The 15930-nt window shown below is 46.6% G+C and overlaps 1 protein-coding gene across 4 annotated transcripts in view; it reads right to left on the minus strand.

Annotated features, from left to right (window-relative positions):
• Npnt (nephronectin) overlaps positions 1-15930 on the minus strand; it is a 58386-nt gene that overhangs the window by 20392 nt on the left and 22064 nt on the right. For 2 of the 4 annotated variants that reach the window (XM_010641560.1, XM_010641559.1), the window contains 4 exons: positions 10900-10992; positions 2427-2546; positions 993-1112; positions 11-145 (listed from right to left, as the gene is read on the minus strand). In XM_010641560.1, coding sequence (XP_010639862.1) covers positions 11-145; positions 993-1112; positions 2427-2499 — 328 coding nt within the window. In that variant the 5' untranslated portion in view covers positions 2500-2546; positions 10900-10992. Of the gene's footprint in view, positions 1-10; positions 146-992; positions 1113-2426; positions 2547-6491; positions 6567-10899; positions 10993-15930 lie in introns of those variants that run through there. The other 2 variants (XM_010641558.1, XM_010641556.3) reach the window with 2 other exon arrangements.

The following is a 15930-nucleotide window of genomic DNA, read 5'->3' on the forward strand; positions in this document are numbered from 1 at the left end:
ACCACGGTACCGTGACACTGGTATTTGCCTCCGGTGTACGTGAGCTCGAAGCCCTGGTGACACTTGCAGACGTAACTCCCGAAGGTGTTGACGCACTGTCTGAACCTGGGGCAGGACACCCTTCCCACGGCGCATTCGTCCACATCTGGAAGACAAGACCAGCTGTCTTTGGAGGGGCAAGGGCGTGTTCAGCTCTCAGAAGGGGCATCCAGCTGGGCATCCAGCACAGCTTCCTCTCCAAATTCCGGCCGGGGCGACACAGGCTGCTCCTCTCCGCACTGCCTGCGTCTGCCCAGCTGCTCCAATGACAATGAGTCGCCCAGCCAGCCCGTGTCCCCGGCCTCCATTCATCAAGTCCTCCAAAACTGTCTGCCCACGGCCACTGTCTGTCTGTCCCCGGCCCTGGCTCAGGGCTGGGCTACTCTGAGTCCCCAGACTGGGGCTTCTGCCAGCCTCGCTGCAACCCACATTTCTCCTGTGTCTGTGAGGCCGGCAGCACCTGGCGCCCCCTCCCACCCACGCCCCGCATGCTGGCTGCCTCCCTCACCCCCAGCCCAGGGTCCCATGAGGTTCCTGCTCTAGGCCCCTGACCCTGGACTTCTCTCTCTCTCTGCCATGGGATCAAAACCTTGCCTGCTCTGTCTGTCACCATCCTCCAGGCCCTGAGCACTGGGCAGGGACACGAAGGCTCCCCAGTGCCTCCCGGTCACCCAGTACCTGCCTCGATCGCCACCCTCTGCCCGTCCTAGAATGAGGCCCACACTCAGAGAAAGCAAGCCCCCCACGCCTCGTGTCAGAACGTGGCCCAGCTCCGTGCACACACAAGCTGGCCATCCCACGCGGCCTCACTTCTGCCATCCTGGAACACCTGCCCCCTGGGCCCCAGGCCAGCACCGAGACAGGTCCTCCTCTGACAGAGCCGGAGCCCTGCAGGACACCGGCCACCCCACTCCTCACACCCGGCGTCCACGAGCCTGCAATGCTCTGCTCACCCACACAGGTCCTCCCGTCGGGAGCCAGCTGCAGGCCTGGGGAGGGGCACTGGCATCGCACCTGCCCTTTGACAATGTCACAGCCGTACTGACAGTTTGCCATGGAGCACGTCAGGGCGCCTGGAGAGAGAGCGGCCGTGACTCAGAGAGGCGGAAACCACGAACCAGATGTGCAGTCTGCTTGTCCCCAGATCAGTGACACTGAATCAGCAGAGACCGAGAGGCCTCCGTGATCCAACAGTCTGAAGAAGTAGAAATGGCCCTGGGGTGGAACGACCCCCTGACTGGGAGGCTGTCACCCGTGTTCTGGAAGAATCTGTAGACAGATGTGAACTGTCCCTCACTCGGACTATGTGGAAATTTCTCCCTCGGCCAAGGAAAGAGGTGTTTCCCAGACTGCTCCAGCTGAGTGCCGCTCTCAAACCAAACCTCCAAGTGACTGTAGCGCTGGAGCCTCTCCAGGACCAGGGGCCAGGGGACCCACTGCGGGCACAACAGCGGATCCCAGTGTTAAGGCCACACCCTGCTCATTCCCCCAAGGTCGTCTAGGCTCACACAGAGCCAAGTGCAATCAGCTAACCTTCTCAGTGTTCAAATGCAACCCGGCTGATGAGTAATTTGGTAAAAATAAAAATCAAGTTATTGGTTGCTTAATATCAATTTGATGTTCAGCCTGAGGAGAATTTCAGGGCCCTGTCTTTTGTCCAAAGGACATCAGGGACACTGGGTATTTCTTCCCTACAAAGACAGACGCGAAATATACTTTTCTGACATTCTTTCCTTTTATGCTTTACTTTTTCTTTTAGAAAAGTCTTAGACAATTATAAAAGTCTAAAATCTTCAGACTATGATAGAGTAACGAGAATGAAGAAAGAAGGATTTATAATCACTCAACAGGCCAGATGCATTCTGTCTGAACAGGATGGATATAATATTAGCCAAATCATCACTACTGTTCTTTTTTCTACCTGAAGTAGTTGTTTTGGATCCCACAAAAGTCAGGAAAAAAAACTTTGAAAAAAACATTTAGGTAATGTCCTCAGTTTTGTTATTCTTATCCTAAGTACTACTTCCAAGTCAGCTTTGACATCCATGGTAAAAGAACATCACACATCTAAAACAAGTACTCTTAGCTGGCTGTGGTGGTGCACACCTGCAATCCCAGCACTCTGGGAGGCTGAGGCAGAAGGACTGCAAGTTTGAGCCCAGTGACAGTCCCAAAATTTTAAAAATAAACATAAAAAAAGGGCCAGGGATGCAGGTGAGTGCAAAGGAAAACCCTGGGTTCAAACCCCAGTATTGCCAAAATAAAGCAAAATGGGCCCCCTTCGTTTTGATCTGAGCTCCTGGGCACACACAGGAGCGCACTCCACCTGGGTGAGGCATGGAGAGGCCATTCCCTCCCGCCGGATGCCCCGACAGCAGCCCTCGTACTTGCGCAGGAGCCGTCGGGCATGGGCATGTGGCCGCTGAGGCAGTAGCACTTGTAGCTGCCCAGCGTGTTCATGCAGCGGTGCTTGCAGGGCCGCGGCTTCAGGCCACACTCGTTCAGGTCTGGAAAGAAGGTGGGGGAAGCAGAAAAGAAAGTCACAAACTCCGGCACTCGCAGGAAACACGTAGAGCTTCTTGTGTGGAAACCCGAGGCCGAGAGGTGGGGAGAGGCTGGCCGTGCACGGAGGGGCCTGGTGTAAACGTGTCCTCCTGTGGCAGCCAGGCCTGGTGCCCGGGACCTCAGAGACGCTCCCCGCCTGGCCCCCGGATTCGGAGCAGGGGCCCCATCACCCCCTGGCTGTCACTCTGCCAGCGGGCTCGATGCCTTCTGTGTCCACGGGACACGGCGTGAGGAAGGACAAAGCACATTTACTCTACCGGAAAGGTTACGAGTTCTAAACCTCCCAAAGGGGGGCTGCACTTTCAGAGGATGAGACCCACAGGGACCAGTGTGGTCTTTCTCGTTCCTTTTTGTAGAGGCCACACTGACCTCAGATTAAAGAAGAAAATCCTGCTTCCTACTTCTCTATGTACCCAAGTCACAAAACTTTGAAACAATTCCTCCGACATATTTTCATCCTTTAGCAGGGAAGAGGGGCATACAGAAATGCTAATGGACAGGACATAATGAACTAATCATCACGATTTTATGTTCATTGATTTCAGTATCAAGATGAAACGAATTCCACATTATGAAAGTTTTCCAAGTTGAGCACCGCCTCAAAGTGAACCTAAAATGTGTAATGACACCCAAACCCGGAAACAGGAATGCCTATTACATAGACTTCATTAGGAAGAAATGTGACCATGTGTTTGTGCATCTGATTAGCATAATTTAATTATCCATTAATGTATTTCACTGAATACTAAATATGGTTAATATATCTAGTTAGAAAGCTATTTTCAAATCCAATCAAATTTAAATCTGACTGGCTCACCAGTTGGGAATCTATGTGCTTCATTTATGTAAACTACCAAGTTTTGGAGGGTTTTGTTTTGTTTTGTTTTTGGTGCTGGAGATCGAACTCAGGACCTTGAGCTTGTAAGGCAGGTGGTGGCACCACTGAGCTAAATCCCCAGCCTACCAAGTTATTTTTTAAATCATCGAATAATTATTGTATTTAAGAATATTCTCACGTCGTACTTTTCAGCTTGTTTCTTTTTCTACCCATAACAAAAACGTCAGCAAGTCTGCAGCTGTGCAAAGCTAGAAATGTTATAATAAATAAAGAGATAGCTTTGTTCTTTCCTCCGCTTTCTACAATACTGTACTCTAGTCTCCTGCCTGGTCAAGCGTTTTCAAAACAGTATTTCCAAAACTTTTCCCCATAGAAAGTGACCCCATAAAAAAACTGATTTCTCCTTTTATTAAACAAACTAAAACTTGAGGAGGAATGATTAAGAATGAAATTCCCCTTTCCATCTTCTCCCACCTTACATTTGAATACTTATTGAAAATCTGAGTCACGGTATCTTCTCTCTCAATTTCTAAGAGGAGTTCATTATCACTCCTAATAGGATCGTGCAGCCTTACACTTGGCTTAGATAAATCCTGATTAATTTATATTAAACGGTATTTAAATCTGAGCATGCTACAAGAAAAAAGCTTTGCATCTTGAATATTTTTCTGCAGAAAAACATATAACAAAATAGCACTAGCAGGCAACGGAGTACAGGGCATTGATAGGTTTTTTAAAAGCATGACTTAACCCTCAGGTGTATCTGCAGGTTTGGTCCAGGTGGCCCCTAAGCAAAGCTGTAAACTGGAGAAATTGCTTGGCTGTGCCCCTGGGCATCCCTGGGGCTCCTGGCTACAGGACTGGCCTGAGATGAGCCCTCGGGACCAGGACCGCCTGTGGGCACAGCTCCACAGCCTGGCATGCCCTGCTCAGCCTTCCGTCTCTGTTGGTGGGGACTGTGGGGTAGGAATCACAGACCCAAAGGAAATAAAAACTGGTAAACTCTGCTAAGTCCAGACACATCTGGGAATCACTCTATGAAGCAATAGGGAAAAGGAAGGCGACCCGGAGTGTGGCCTGGGGACCGCAGAGCTGAGCTGTGGCTGTTTTACCTGTTGCTGCTCCGGCTCAGCAGTACCCAAGTGTGTGGGAAGCAATCTGACAAAGAAGTACTGTGAAAGCTGCCGGTGAAGGGGGTGACTTCCCCGACAGGTGGCCGTGTTATCTCCAGTGGGGCCATCACTGCCCCACCCGCCCCAGGCAGGTGGCTCCTAAAAAATGTCACTGTGAGCCTTGCCCAGACCCCCTCAGACATAAAACACAGGCCCACGGCCCTCCGGGTCCACCAGTGTGGGCCACACAGCAGATTCTGCTGGGGCAGGAACCCTCAAAAGGCAGTGCTGCTGGTGACCTGGGGAGGACGGCCTTGCTCCCTGTGTTCGGGAAGGTTCCTATTTCAGAATTACGTTAGCTTATTTTTTTTGTTACCTTATTTTTGTATTGCTCTGAAGCCTTAAATATTGAGTTAATATGTACTGCCTCCAATAAATGCTGTGTTCATTATCATAATTTACTGCTGTTTAATCAACAGCATCATTATTAAATGTAAACCATAAATGAACAATATTATTATTATTATTAGAAATTCAAAATAAAGACTATGAAATGTCTCCTTGGCCCACACGGTCTCAGATCTTAAAAGTTGTTAAGAGGAACTAAGAAATAAAAATTAGTGGGTTTTTTTCCCCCCTGAATTTATTTCAACACTGCTTTCTCTGGAAGTGTCTAATGAAATACAAATTATCAGGAAAATCCATAATAAAGAATGTGATGAGTTCTGTCATGTACCTGTCAGTCTTCCACCAAAGGGTAGAATTTTAAAATTAAACCACTTACATTCAAATGCTTTAAATAGGACACACAGGATTGCTGGGGAGCATTAGCATGAGAAGGGTGCTGACAGCCAGGTGGGTTTGGGAACTTGGGCGGGAGGAGAGGCCGGAGAAAGCGCTCCAGAGCAATGCAAGCCGCCGCTTTCTCATTACACTTCAGGGGCAGGGCGACCAGAGGGGCCGGGCAAGCAGACACTGAGAAACAGCTTGGAAAACACGAGAACAAGATAACTCAGCGGGGCTTTCAGAATCATCTTTCAATCATTTTAATGCATTTGAGCCCTCTGATGCTTAAATTGAGCAATATTTCAGGAACCTAAGTTTTTAAAATTTACCTGATGAAAGTGAGGTCACGGGCAAGCAGATATCAATGGGTTAACTCTGGTACCTTCAACTGATTAAATTATGGGAAGGCATTCAAATGTGTCATATTCTTTATCAGCTGAGACCGTTATTAAAAACCCATTTTATTTCAGTAATTCTGAGTCCCTAAACCTATGGATGGGGAGGAACACAATCTCTCAGAAGAACCGTGGAATTATCTGACCACTTTGCTTTTCTGTACAGCTTTCCAGCACGGTGAAGATGTTAAGGTGTTCTGCGATCCTGTTTTCACACCAACCCTGTAGGCACACGGGGCAGGGAGCACGCTCCCCCCACGACTGGCTGGTTTGCTGGGCCCCAGACGCAGTAAATGACCTGCTCACGAGCAGTCACTGGAAGCAGGACTTACACTTTCTGACACCGCAAGGTGCAGTGAAAGAAAGAAGCTAGGGTTTGGCTGAAGAAAGGGGGTTCACCCACTCCTAAAATCCACTTGGCAAGAGGCATCCAACCCTGACTCAGTTGCTTCCGAATTCCTGACTTGGTCTACATATGAAAGCAAAAGCTGTTCGCTATCAGATTTTTGGAAAACATTTTACAATCCAGAAAAGAGGAGGAGAGGTGGTGACACTGATACAGTAAAAGGACAGCAAGGGCTCCGGGCGTGCTCTGAGCAGAGAAGGAGCAGCACAGGACACTTCCTGCCGTGGGCTCCACGCGCTCGGGCTGAAGGCCCTGCACTCCTGGCCAGACTCCAGCACATTCGCAAGAGGTGACACAGCGGCAGGAAGCCGTGCAAGGACAGAGCAGGTCACCTGCGACAGCGCGCTCACCCTGTGAAGGTAAACTGGTGGCTCGATGATCCGGGGGGTGGAAAGGAGGCTGCTCACTGCCTTGGTCAAGAGGAGCTGGGCAGGAGAGGTCATCGTCGTACCGGAAGAAGGTAACAAGAGTCAGCTGTGAACTGATGTCATTTTTAGCTCTAAAAATCTTTACAAGTATACAGTAAGCAATTACACAAAGTTGAGGGAGTTTAGAAACAACTCATTAGATACTTCTCCAAAAAAAGTTTCTAGTTTGCCTTCTCCTTTTATTTAAATTTTATTTTCCTAAAAAACATAGGTCATCTTGCTTCTCAAAGGCAACATGCATGTTATAAATTAACAATGCAGCGATTCTCATACCATTTTTTAAAACCACTAAAAAATAAATGGTCATTTTAAAAACCATTATTTTAGTCATCAATAGAGGACAAAAAAATTATACAAATATGACGACAGTTAATCCAGTAGGGGTGGTAAAGCCTTAAATTAACAAGTTAAGATCTTTTTCATATATTGTTATATTGGACAATAACAGTTTAAAATATGCAGAAAGTGTGCAAATTTATGATTTGCATGAAGATCTTATTGAAAGAGTATCATGATGGATCATTGATGTTTGCATTCAGAAGTTAAGAATTTATACCACATTTAGGTCACACAATTAAAAATGGAAGCTTTATTCAAAACATATGGTTGCCAATATTAGCTGTTACAGTTCAGACCTAAAGTGTCCCACAAAGTCTCATGTGTTCAGAGGCAGAGCCTGCTCAGAAGGGGCAGATCACTGAGGATGCGACCTAGAAGTATCTACTCTCATCCTTGGTGCCTCTCTCCTCTGCTTCCTGATGCCATGAAGTGAGCAGTTTTCCTCTGCCAGAGCCTCCACCATGCCCTTCATGCCTTGGTGTCAGCTGACGATGGATTGAATCCCCTGAACTGTGAGCCAGATTGAACCTCTCTTCTTTGAGGTTGTGGATATTGGGTATTATGTCTCAGCAACAGGAATACTAATACTTCAGCTTAGTAGCAAAAAGGAAATCTCATACTGTTTTAATAATCAGTTAAACATTCAAATAAAATGCATATTCATTTCTGGGGTGGAAACCATACTTCTTTCAAAAAGTAAGGCTGTAGGGAATATTAATTATCTTAACATTAGCGTTAAAGCACTTCAGTTGGTTTAGTAAAGTCAACTTCTAAGTAGAACTAGTACCCAAAACTTAATGTCTGGTTCTGTGAGACAAAATACTAATTCTTTTCTTGGAATAAGGAATTCAACAAAAGAAACAAAAACCAGGCCAAAACTGCTGATATTTATAAATTATTTCTTCTGAAATTAAAGTATACTGTAAAGTCAAAAGAATGTCTTTCATTTCTAAAAAATATGAGATGATTATACTAGTACTGATGTTTGGATGGGGAGGAGAAGAGCGGTGTATATGTACAGAGACTTTAAGAGGAGAAAATTATATGCATGGGTAAAACCCCCAGAGAATGAGAGAGGGAGAGGCCAATGATCAAAGCAAAGGTGGTCAGAATCTAGATCAGAACCTCCTCTCCTGCAGAGGGTATTGTGGGCCTTAGGGAGCAGCTCGGGGTCAATCCCAAACCAGGACCTCCGATCTGGTCTTGGGAAGCAAATCCAGATAATGACTCAGAGGGAAGACTGAGCCCAACAGCAGCCTCAGCCTGTGGCAAAGCTGTTAAATTAATCCGGCACCAAAGCTCCAAAGTGCCGCTTTCCCGGCTCCCTGCTCTCCTGGCTCCCTGCTTGCTCCCAGACGGCCCATACTCATGCCTTTTACCTGCCAAGCAAGTTTCGGAGGAGCATTCTTTAAAGTATGTAACTCAAAACAAACTTCTTAACCAATGCTTTAGACCAAACCTACCTCTAACCAATCACTCATTTCCAGGTCTGTAAAATGATTTCAAAAGGACTTCTTCACATTTCTCTCCTTGATAAAAAAGAAATGGGCACGATTGCCCCTCTATCTGAGATGTATTTTCTGCTCTATGAAAGTGTGGGCCTGGATGGAAAGCCTCCTAGGTACAGCTTGGCCTCCCAGGTGCTATGAGGACTCCTGGTCCATGGGGTCAGAATCCACCTTGGTGGGTGCACCAGGCAACTCCATAGCACCCTTTCAAGGTCCCATGACATTCAGAACTAAGAACCACGACACCCATCAATCACTTATTTATCAGATGTTCACTGTGCACATGGCATGCACAAGTCAGCTCAAGACAGCTTTCTGGAGCCCAGAGATCAGGCACACAACAAAAGTCCTGCAGAGAGCAGGACTCAGGAACATGCTACAACTGTCTTTTCTTCTGTTTTCTGAGAGCAAGAAATGACTAAAACACTCATGTTTACTCTAAGCTGGGGTTTTATTTTCAATTGTGCTTGAAATTGTATTTTCAGGGTCTATGCTTTTTTTTCGCAAGTGAAAAATCCCATTTCACACTATTGAAAATCTTCTCCCTAAGGAATATGGCTCTGGAAGGCATGATTTTAACACAGCATAATCCAGTTCTCTTTAGAAAACCAGGTACAGGTTATAGGAAAAAGTGCATGGATTTCTGGAAATCAAAGATGCCCAGCAGTGGAACTTCATTCCTAACAAGAGTCTTAGTGTCTTTAAAGGACTAACGTTGATACAGCTCCTGTGAGTAAATTTAAATGAACTTCTCTGCCATCTCAGAAGTGGCTTCCTTTAAGAGTCTTCTTTCTGTAAGTTCCTGGCATTTGACAACAGAGCCTTAGAGTGTTGACACATTAATGAGACCTCTAAGGTTATGGTTACCACATTAAAAGAAGAATATTCAGACTCTGAGATGAATCCCGATAACTCAACAATCAGAACACAGCAGGCTGCTACTTGTAAACTCACTGCATTGGGAAAGGAAGCTCAGGTGGGTTTTTATGAGTTAGCCAACACGACTTATTCCAGAAAGACTACCCGTGTGTGTGTGGTAAACTCCAAGCTTAATAAAAAGTATCATAAGACAGAAAGAGAGCACTGGAAAAAATCAGTTATAAATCAAATGCTGATAATATAAGAATGTGCTTTAGGACAAGTTTCTCCTACCACTGGGCTAGGTCACATTTTACTGTCATGGACTTCGTCTGATGAATAATCACACATACTGCCAAACATCAGTGTTGTGGATGGCTGCAGAAACTGTGACCATAAATCAGGGCTTGGACGGCAGCCCTCAAGGGCATCCTGGAATAGATATCAGATACTGAAGTGTTTCAACAATGTCATTTCTGTTCCCACAAAGTCAGTCAGGTATGTGTGCCTAGTGAGACCCCAGCCACATTATTTCACATGACACTTAAACTCAGGAGTAGTACTGTAAGGAATGAGAACACTTGATTTTTTTTTCTCCTGTTAGTGAAATCTAGCCCTAACTTTTCTTCCATCATAGTGTTTCCATTCCTTATAGTTGCACGTTCTGGCTAAACTTAACTAAGAGGACAAGCCAGGTCCAACTTTCTGGGTAGAGTCTGAAGATCACATTTCTTGTGATACAGCAGCAGGTAACAAGGCAGAAAGAAACAACAGCTCAGCCTGCCTGACATACTCACTTTTTAAACCAACTACTTCTGGGCTAGGGATTTAGCTCAGTGGTCTGCCTTTCAAGTTCAAGGACCTGAGTTCAATCCCTGGTACCAAAAAAAAAAAAAAGAAAAGAAAAAAAACTACTTCTGTGGCCTTGGGTAAGACATGCAATACCTTGAGCGTCAGCCTCTTCAAGTGAAAAGTGGAATAAATGAGTTATTATTTTTATCTTTACTATGATAACTAGCACACTATATCCCAATGTACTTATAAAGGTAAAAACAGATTTTATACATACAAAAATCTACTTATTATGGGACACTATGTGTATCAGAATGTATGTGTTCATAAGCAACTGATGCTGATATTTTAAGTCACTTCCTAAACTAATCAACATTTTTTTTTCTCAGAAGTGCATTCCCCACTAGCATAAAGTTGAAGGGAGGTTTAAAACACAACCAAAGGACTCAGGGTTGGAAGGGACCTCCGGATTTCAAGCACCTGGATTTCAAGCCCCACACCCCACCTGGCTTTGGGGACTAAAGGGGCCCAGCTGGGGCATGAAGACCCTCACGGTTTCCGAAGGCCTCCTTCCACTCAGGTACGGGAGGGACAAGAAGTACCAAATGTCACTCTTCTACATGATTGACAGTGGCCTTCTCTTCGCAGTACATTTCAATTAGCACCAGAGAACAAAAAGTAAGGGGGTCAAATTAATTTGACTGTCTCTTGAGGAAAAAACAATCTTATGAGATTCACCATTCTTGCTTTACCCATCAGCAAAACGGTGGCTTGCACACGCGGGGAGGGCGGCCACGGAAGCCAGTTTGGCTGAGCAGCATACACTGCCCTACCTTGATTGCAGGTCTTCCCGGCATATCCAGGGTGGCACTTGCACTTGTTCGGCCCGACACAGTCACCATGCTTGCACTGCGGGTGGCACACAGCTGGGGAAAGACGGAACTGTGTGTTATCTCTAGACCAGCAGCACAGCAATCACACAGCACTACACAATGGACCAGTTTGGTAATAAGGGGAAAAAACGAAGTAACGAAGAACTTCAAGTGGCAGAAAGAAACAAATCAGTGTTTTCTGTAGATACAGTACACACAGGCCGTGAGTGTGTGTGTGTGTGTGTGTGTGTGTATGTTACTTGGGGCTGGAAATTTTTCTAAACTTGAGGCCATGACTCAATTTAAAAAGGTAACACTGCATACAGTTGTAACTGATGTCTGTCTACAACTGTAACAACAATAACTCACATCACTGGTTCCCCATTCATTTTCTCATACACACTTCAAAAAGGTAGTTCTTAGTCCAAAGACACTGGCTATGCATAAGATCCACTGGCTACGTAATAACACACTTAGTGTGTCCGAAATGATAATCTAAGTGTGAAATGATTCCAAGCGGAACATAATCTGAAACAACGTTTTGGAACTTGGCCCAGGCCCTCACCAGCATCCTGCTCTTTACAACCCCGGTCCATCCTCACCGCCCTCCCACCCATGGTGGCCTTGCGGACAGAGCAGCCGGAGCTCGCGTTTGACCTCCACTCCCTTCCATCCACTTCAGCCCACTTCCCTCGAGACCTGCAAACGCTGAAGTCGCCTCTCAGGGCTTTTCCCAGCGTGAGCGGAGTCTGTTCCTTGCGCTCATGCCCGCAGCTCTCGGCTTCTCTCTCCTTTGGGCACACGTGGCAGCGCCCTGAGGCCCTCTGGCTGACACACGTGCAGAAGTGCTACTGGCTCGGTGGACAGAGGACGGGGCGCTGCTCGACACCCTAAACACAGTGCCCACCTGAAAATACCAGCCGAGACGAGACGGCTGGCCAACACCGTACCTCGGATGTCCATGATACTAGGCCAGACACCACAAAAGGTAAAAAATAATCACGCAGCACTGTTCCTAGGGGCCTAGAATCCAGATGCAGGGACAAACAGCCATGTGTTTGTAATTCAAGGTAAGATTTAAAACTAAGCAAAAGGGTGGTGTGTACGAATATGAAATGTGTGAGGAAACCATCACGCAAGCAAATACACACCAAAAGCCTCACGGGCAGGGGCTGTGTTGGATCCTGAAGTGTACAGACAGAAGGAGAGGATCACGTAAGGAGAAAGGGTCACAGGCAAGTGGACCAAGGTGAGTTAGTGGTCACTCAAGATGCTTGTGCCACTGAGAAGATGGAAGACGCCGGTGAAGGGCAAGAAGCCATCGCACCTGAGTGATATCTGAAGGGGTTTCTTGAATTTCACTGAGAAACATGCAGTGAGGGGACATTTCCCCAAGTTCATCATCAGGGACACACACGGAAGTGCTAGGGACACGGGCAGGGTGGTCCCGTGCAGGACGGCCTGGGGGAAAGCACTTGGCACACAGGTGAGTTTGCAGGCCTGACGTGTGCATGGACGGAATACACGGTCCTGAGGAACCACCGAGTGAAAGGCGGGTCAGCCTGGAAGACCCAGGGAAACAGAGTCACGGTGACCCTGCGGTCTGGAGCCCCAACCCTGCGCTTCCCTCGGCAGCCCATCAAGTCCACCCTTCTGGGACGGCTCCAGCCTCCGGGCCAACCAGTCCACACTGCTTCCTCTGAAACTGCAAACGCGTATGCCTGTCCCCGGGCGGCCTTCACACTCGCCCTCTCTCCCCACCAGCCCTTCCCTTGTCCGCCCGCCTCCATGTGGCTTTCTTTGCTAATTTTAGGCTTATTTGCTGCAGCAGCTGGATCTGCCCCAGGGTCACTCCTTGCACTGTGCTGCTCGGGATGTATTTACCTCAAAAGCTTCTGGGGAGAGCAGAACGGAAGTTGGAGGGACTTTAGACCTGGCATTAAATTCCAAGGGACACAGTTTCGTTGGGATTTGTGAGAAGAAATGATGTGTGAGCCTTTAATTAATGAATCGCACACATTTACTCTGTGTCATCCACAGCTTTAAAAATTAGTCCCAGAAACTAGCTATTCGGTGTGCAATTTCCAAGCCTCACCCCCAAGAAATCTGAGTTTGAAAAACAAAAATGTAATCTTTAAGGAAAAGACCCATAAATCATAATACTTACATAAGAACACAATCTGAATAACCAAGTAGTACACAGACACCCAGAATGTCACACTTTAAAAAATTAAACATCTCAAAATCATTATACGTAAGTCAAGGTACAAAGCCTCCTGGAATAACTGGCATTTGAAAATATCTGTAAACATATGACAAAGTAGTTTAGAAAGTGTCACTTAAGATCACGAAGAAGGGTTTCAACAGAGGTTCTTGTAGAGCGAGAATAGGGTTTCAAAGTAAGAAATTAAGTATGCTCTGCTTTCCTTTAAGGGAAAAGCATGCAGAAGTTGACATGGGAGAGAACAGTCGAGGGACAGTTAGACAGGGCCAGCGTGCTGCCTTTCGAACCCGGGCCACGGCCAGCTGCTTGGTCATTCTGTTCAGGTTCAGGCGCTCTCCAGGAACAAATGGCTTTTGTGTTCCTCCTTCCTTTTTATCCCTTGTGCCCTGTCTCGGGCACATCAAATGCACACGTTCCAGGAGGGCCGGACTGTTAATGTTTCTCCCACATCTAGGGACGCAGGATGTTAAGCAACGAGCCCAATGCACTTCTGCCCAGGAGGCAACTTCTGAAGTGACCACCAAAACTGCCAGGTCAGCCCACAGCTGCGGAAAGTCAGCTCACACAGCCCATCTTTCTCCCTAGAAAAGGAAACACTGCAGATTTTTGACAAAATGACTTTACCCTGCTACCCTGTTGGCCTCTGTCTGGGCTAGAATTCCATAAACAGGGATGGGACACCTGGACGTGTAATGTTACTGCCCCAGAGGAGTGTGAGGGAATGAGAGGGTTCCAGGGAGTGCATGATTGTCTTCACCAAGACAGAAAGACGACAGAACCCAGGGGCATGGATGGCAAGTATAAGGCAGGTCATGGAGAGCCTCAGGTGCGAAAGAGGCAGCTGGGACTGCAGACAGCATTCCGGGGCCCAAGAGCAGGGGGCTCATGAAGGGGCCATGGGTGTAAGTGCTTCACACAGCGGACCTATGATGCCAGCAGCAGGAAAGCGAAGGCAGATCACACAAGGCCAGCTGGAGTCTCTGGACTCTTCCCAGTTCCATCTTTCCTTTTCCCTGCTGTTTTAACATAGAATGGCTTATGTATTTTTATTCTTATTGTTCTGAGTGGGTGATAAGTTACATTTCCTATCCTCCTTGGCAGGGGGACACAGCCAAATGACTGAACTCTGGCAGATGGACGGGTAAGCAGAGGTCACAGGAGGGGAGTTTGGGGTGCTACATAAAGGGTGAAGGGTGGGTACTATATGGGCCTCCTTGTTTTGGCCCGCTATATGGAAGTCTTGGCTGAACTACAGTGGCCTTGTAGGACCCTGAGGTGATCCCGGGAATGGAAATCATAACATGAACCCTAAATTCTTTGTGTCACTATTACTTCTGGCCAAAGAACTGGCTATTCTTGAGCACCAGCCTGTGGAATCTGGGCTTAATATATGTATTATCAAGCTGGCAAAGGACATGCAGTTAGGAGAGAGGAGTTACGGGGAGATCCTAGCAGAGAAATAAAACCTATCAATTTCTTTTGTAATTGGAGTACCTTATACTTGTGGAAGGAAAATAATAACTTCATTTCTATATCTAAGAAACTAGTTTAGAAAGTGCATAGCTATTTTAAAAGTAGAGGAAATGACCTCCAACCTTGAGGCAAACTGGCCCACCTTTTAATCACTCCTTCTCCCGTAAAGTTGGCCTTGGGAGCCAGCAGACACCAACCTTTATAACACGCGTCTGTGAACAGCAGCGCCCCAGAAGAAAAAAGGACAAATAGCGCATCTTCACCTAGCAGTGGTCTTCTAACACACCGGAACAGTGACGCAGCAGACTCAGGGCAGATCAGACAGGGCAGCGCCACTTCCCTGAGCCACCTGTGGGTCAGAACTGGAAGTCCGGGCCGTATTTGGTGGTCCGCTGTCCCTGGCATCCACATCCAGTCCCACATATGTGATTTTTTTTCCAAAAGTAGTTACCAGCATTAAGCCCAAATAGGTAAATCACACTCAAAATTTACTAACATTCCTGTGGCTTAATCCCCAAAAATGCCCTTAAAATAACCTCTAAGTCATTGTTTTAACTAGAAAAAGAAACAAGTCTCCAGTGGCAAAGCAAACATAGCTCTGTAATCCCCGCGTCCACCTGTTCTGTCTGACAACAACATCACATTTTCCTCTTAAAAACACATCCTAACGCTGGCAAGGCTGCAGAGTCCAAGTGCACCCTCTTCACTGTTGGTGGGAAAGTGAACCAGGACAAGCACTATACACATCAGAATGGAGATTCCCTCAAAAAATTGAAACTAGAAACTCAGCTACTTCTCTTCCAGGGATCTCCCCCAAAAGCCAAAGATCAAATTATAGTCATCGACACAGGCCTGTGGTTATAACAGCACAGCTCATGATGGCGAAGTCTGAGAGGCAGCCTACACACCCATCAGTAGATAAATACATAAAGGGGCATTTGCACACCATGGAGCACTACTCTGCTGTAAAGATAAACGAGTTATTTGTAGGAAACCGATGCACCCTGAGACATAATGCTAAGTGAAATAAATCAGACACACGAGCTTAAATATTACACGATTTTTTAAAAGTGAGAAACCCAAATTATAAACAAAAAGCAAAATAAAAAGAGATAATAGGAAGTAGGGAGAGCGATCTTTCTCAAGTGTGAAGGAAAACGGGAGATGCAGGGATGGGAGAGGGAGAAGGGATTTTAAAAAGGAATTAAAATATGCTGTATACATGTAGCAGCTCCACACAAGGAATGCAAACATATCACTGTGTACTGCAAAAAAAAAAAAAAATATATATATAT

Source organism: Fukomys damarensis, unplaced genomic scaffold, assembly GCF_012274545.1.
Source record: "Fukomys damarensis isolate Sample0158 unplaced genomic scaffold, DMR_v1.0_HiC HiC_scaffold_25, whole genome shotgun sequence".
Classification (NCBI taxonomy): Eukaryota; Metazoa; Chordata; class Mammalia; order Rodentia; family Bathyergidae; genus Fukomys; species Fukomys damarensis.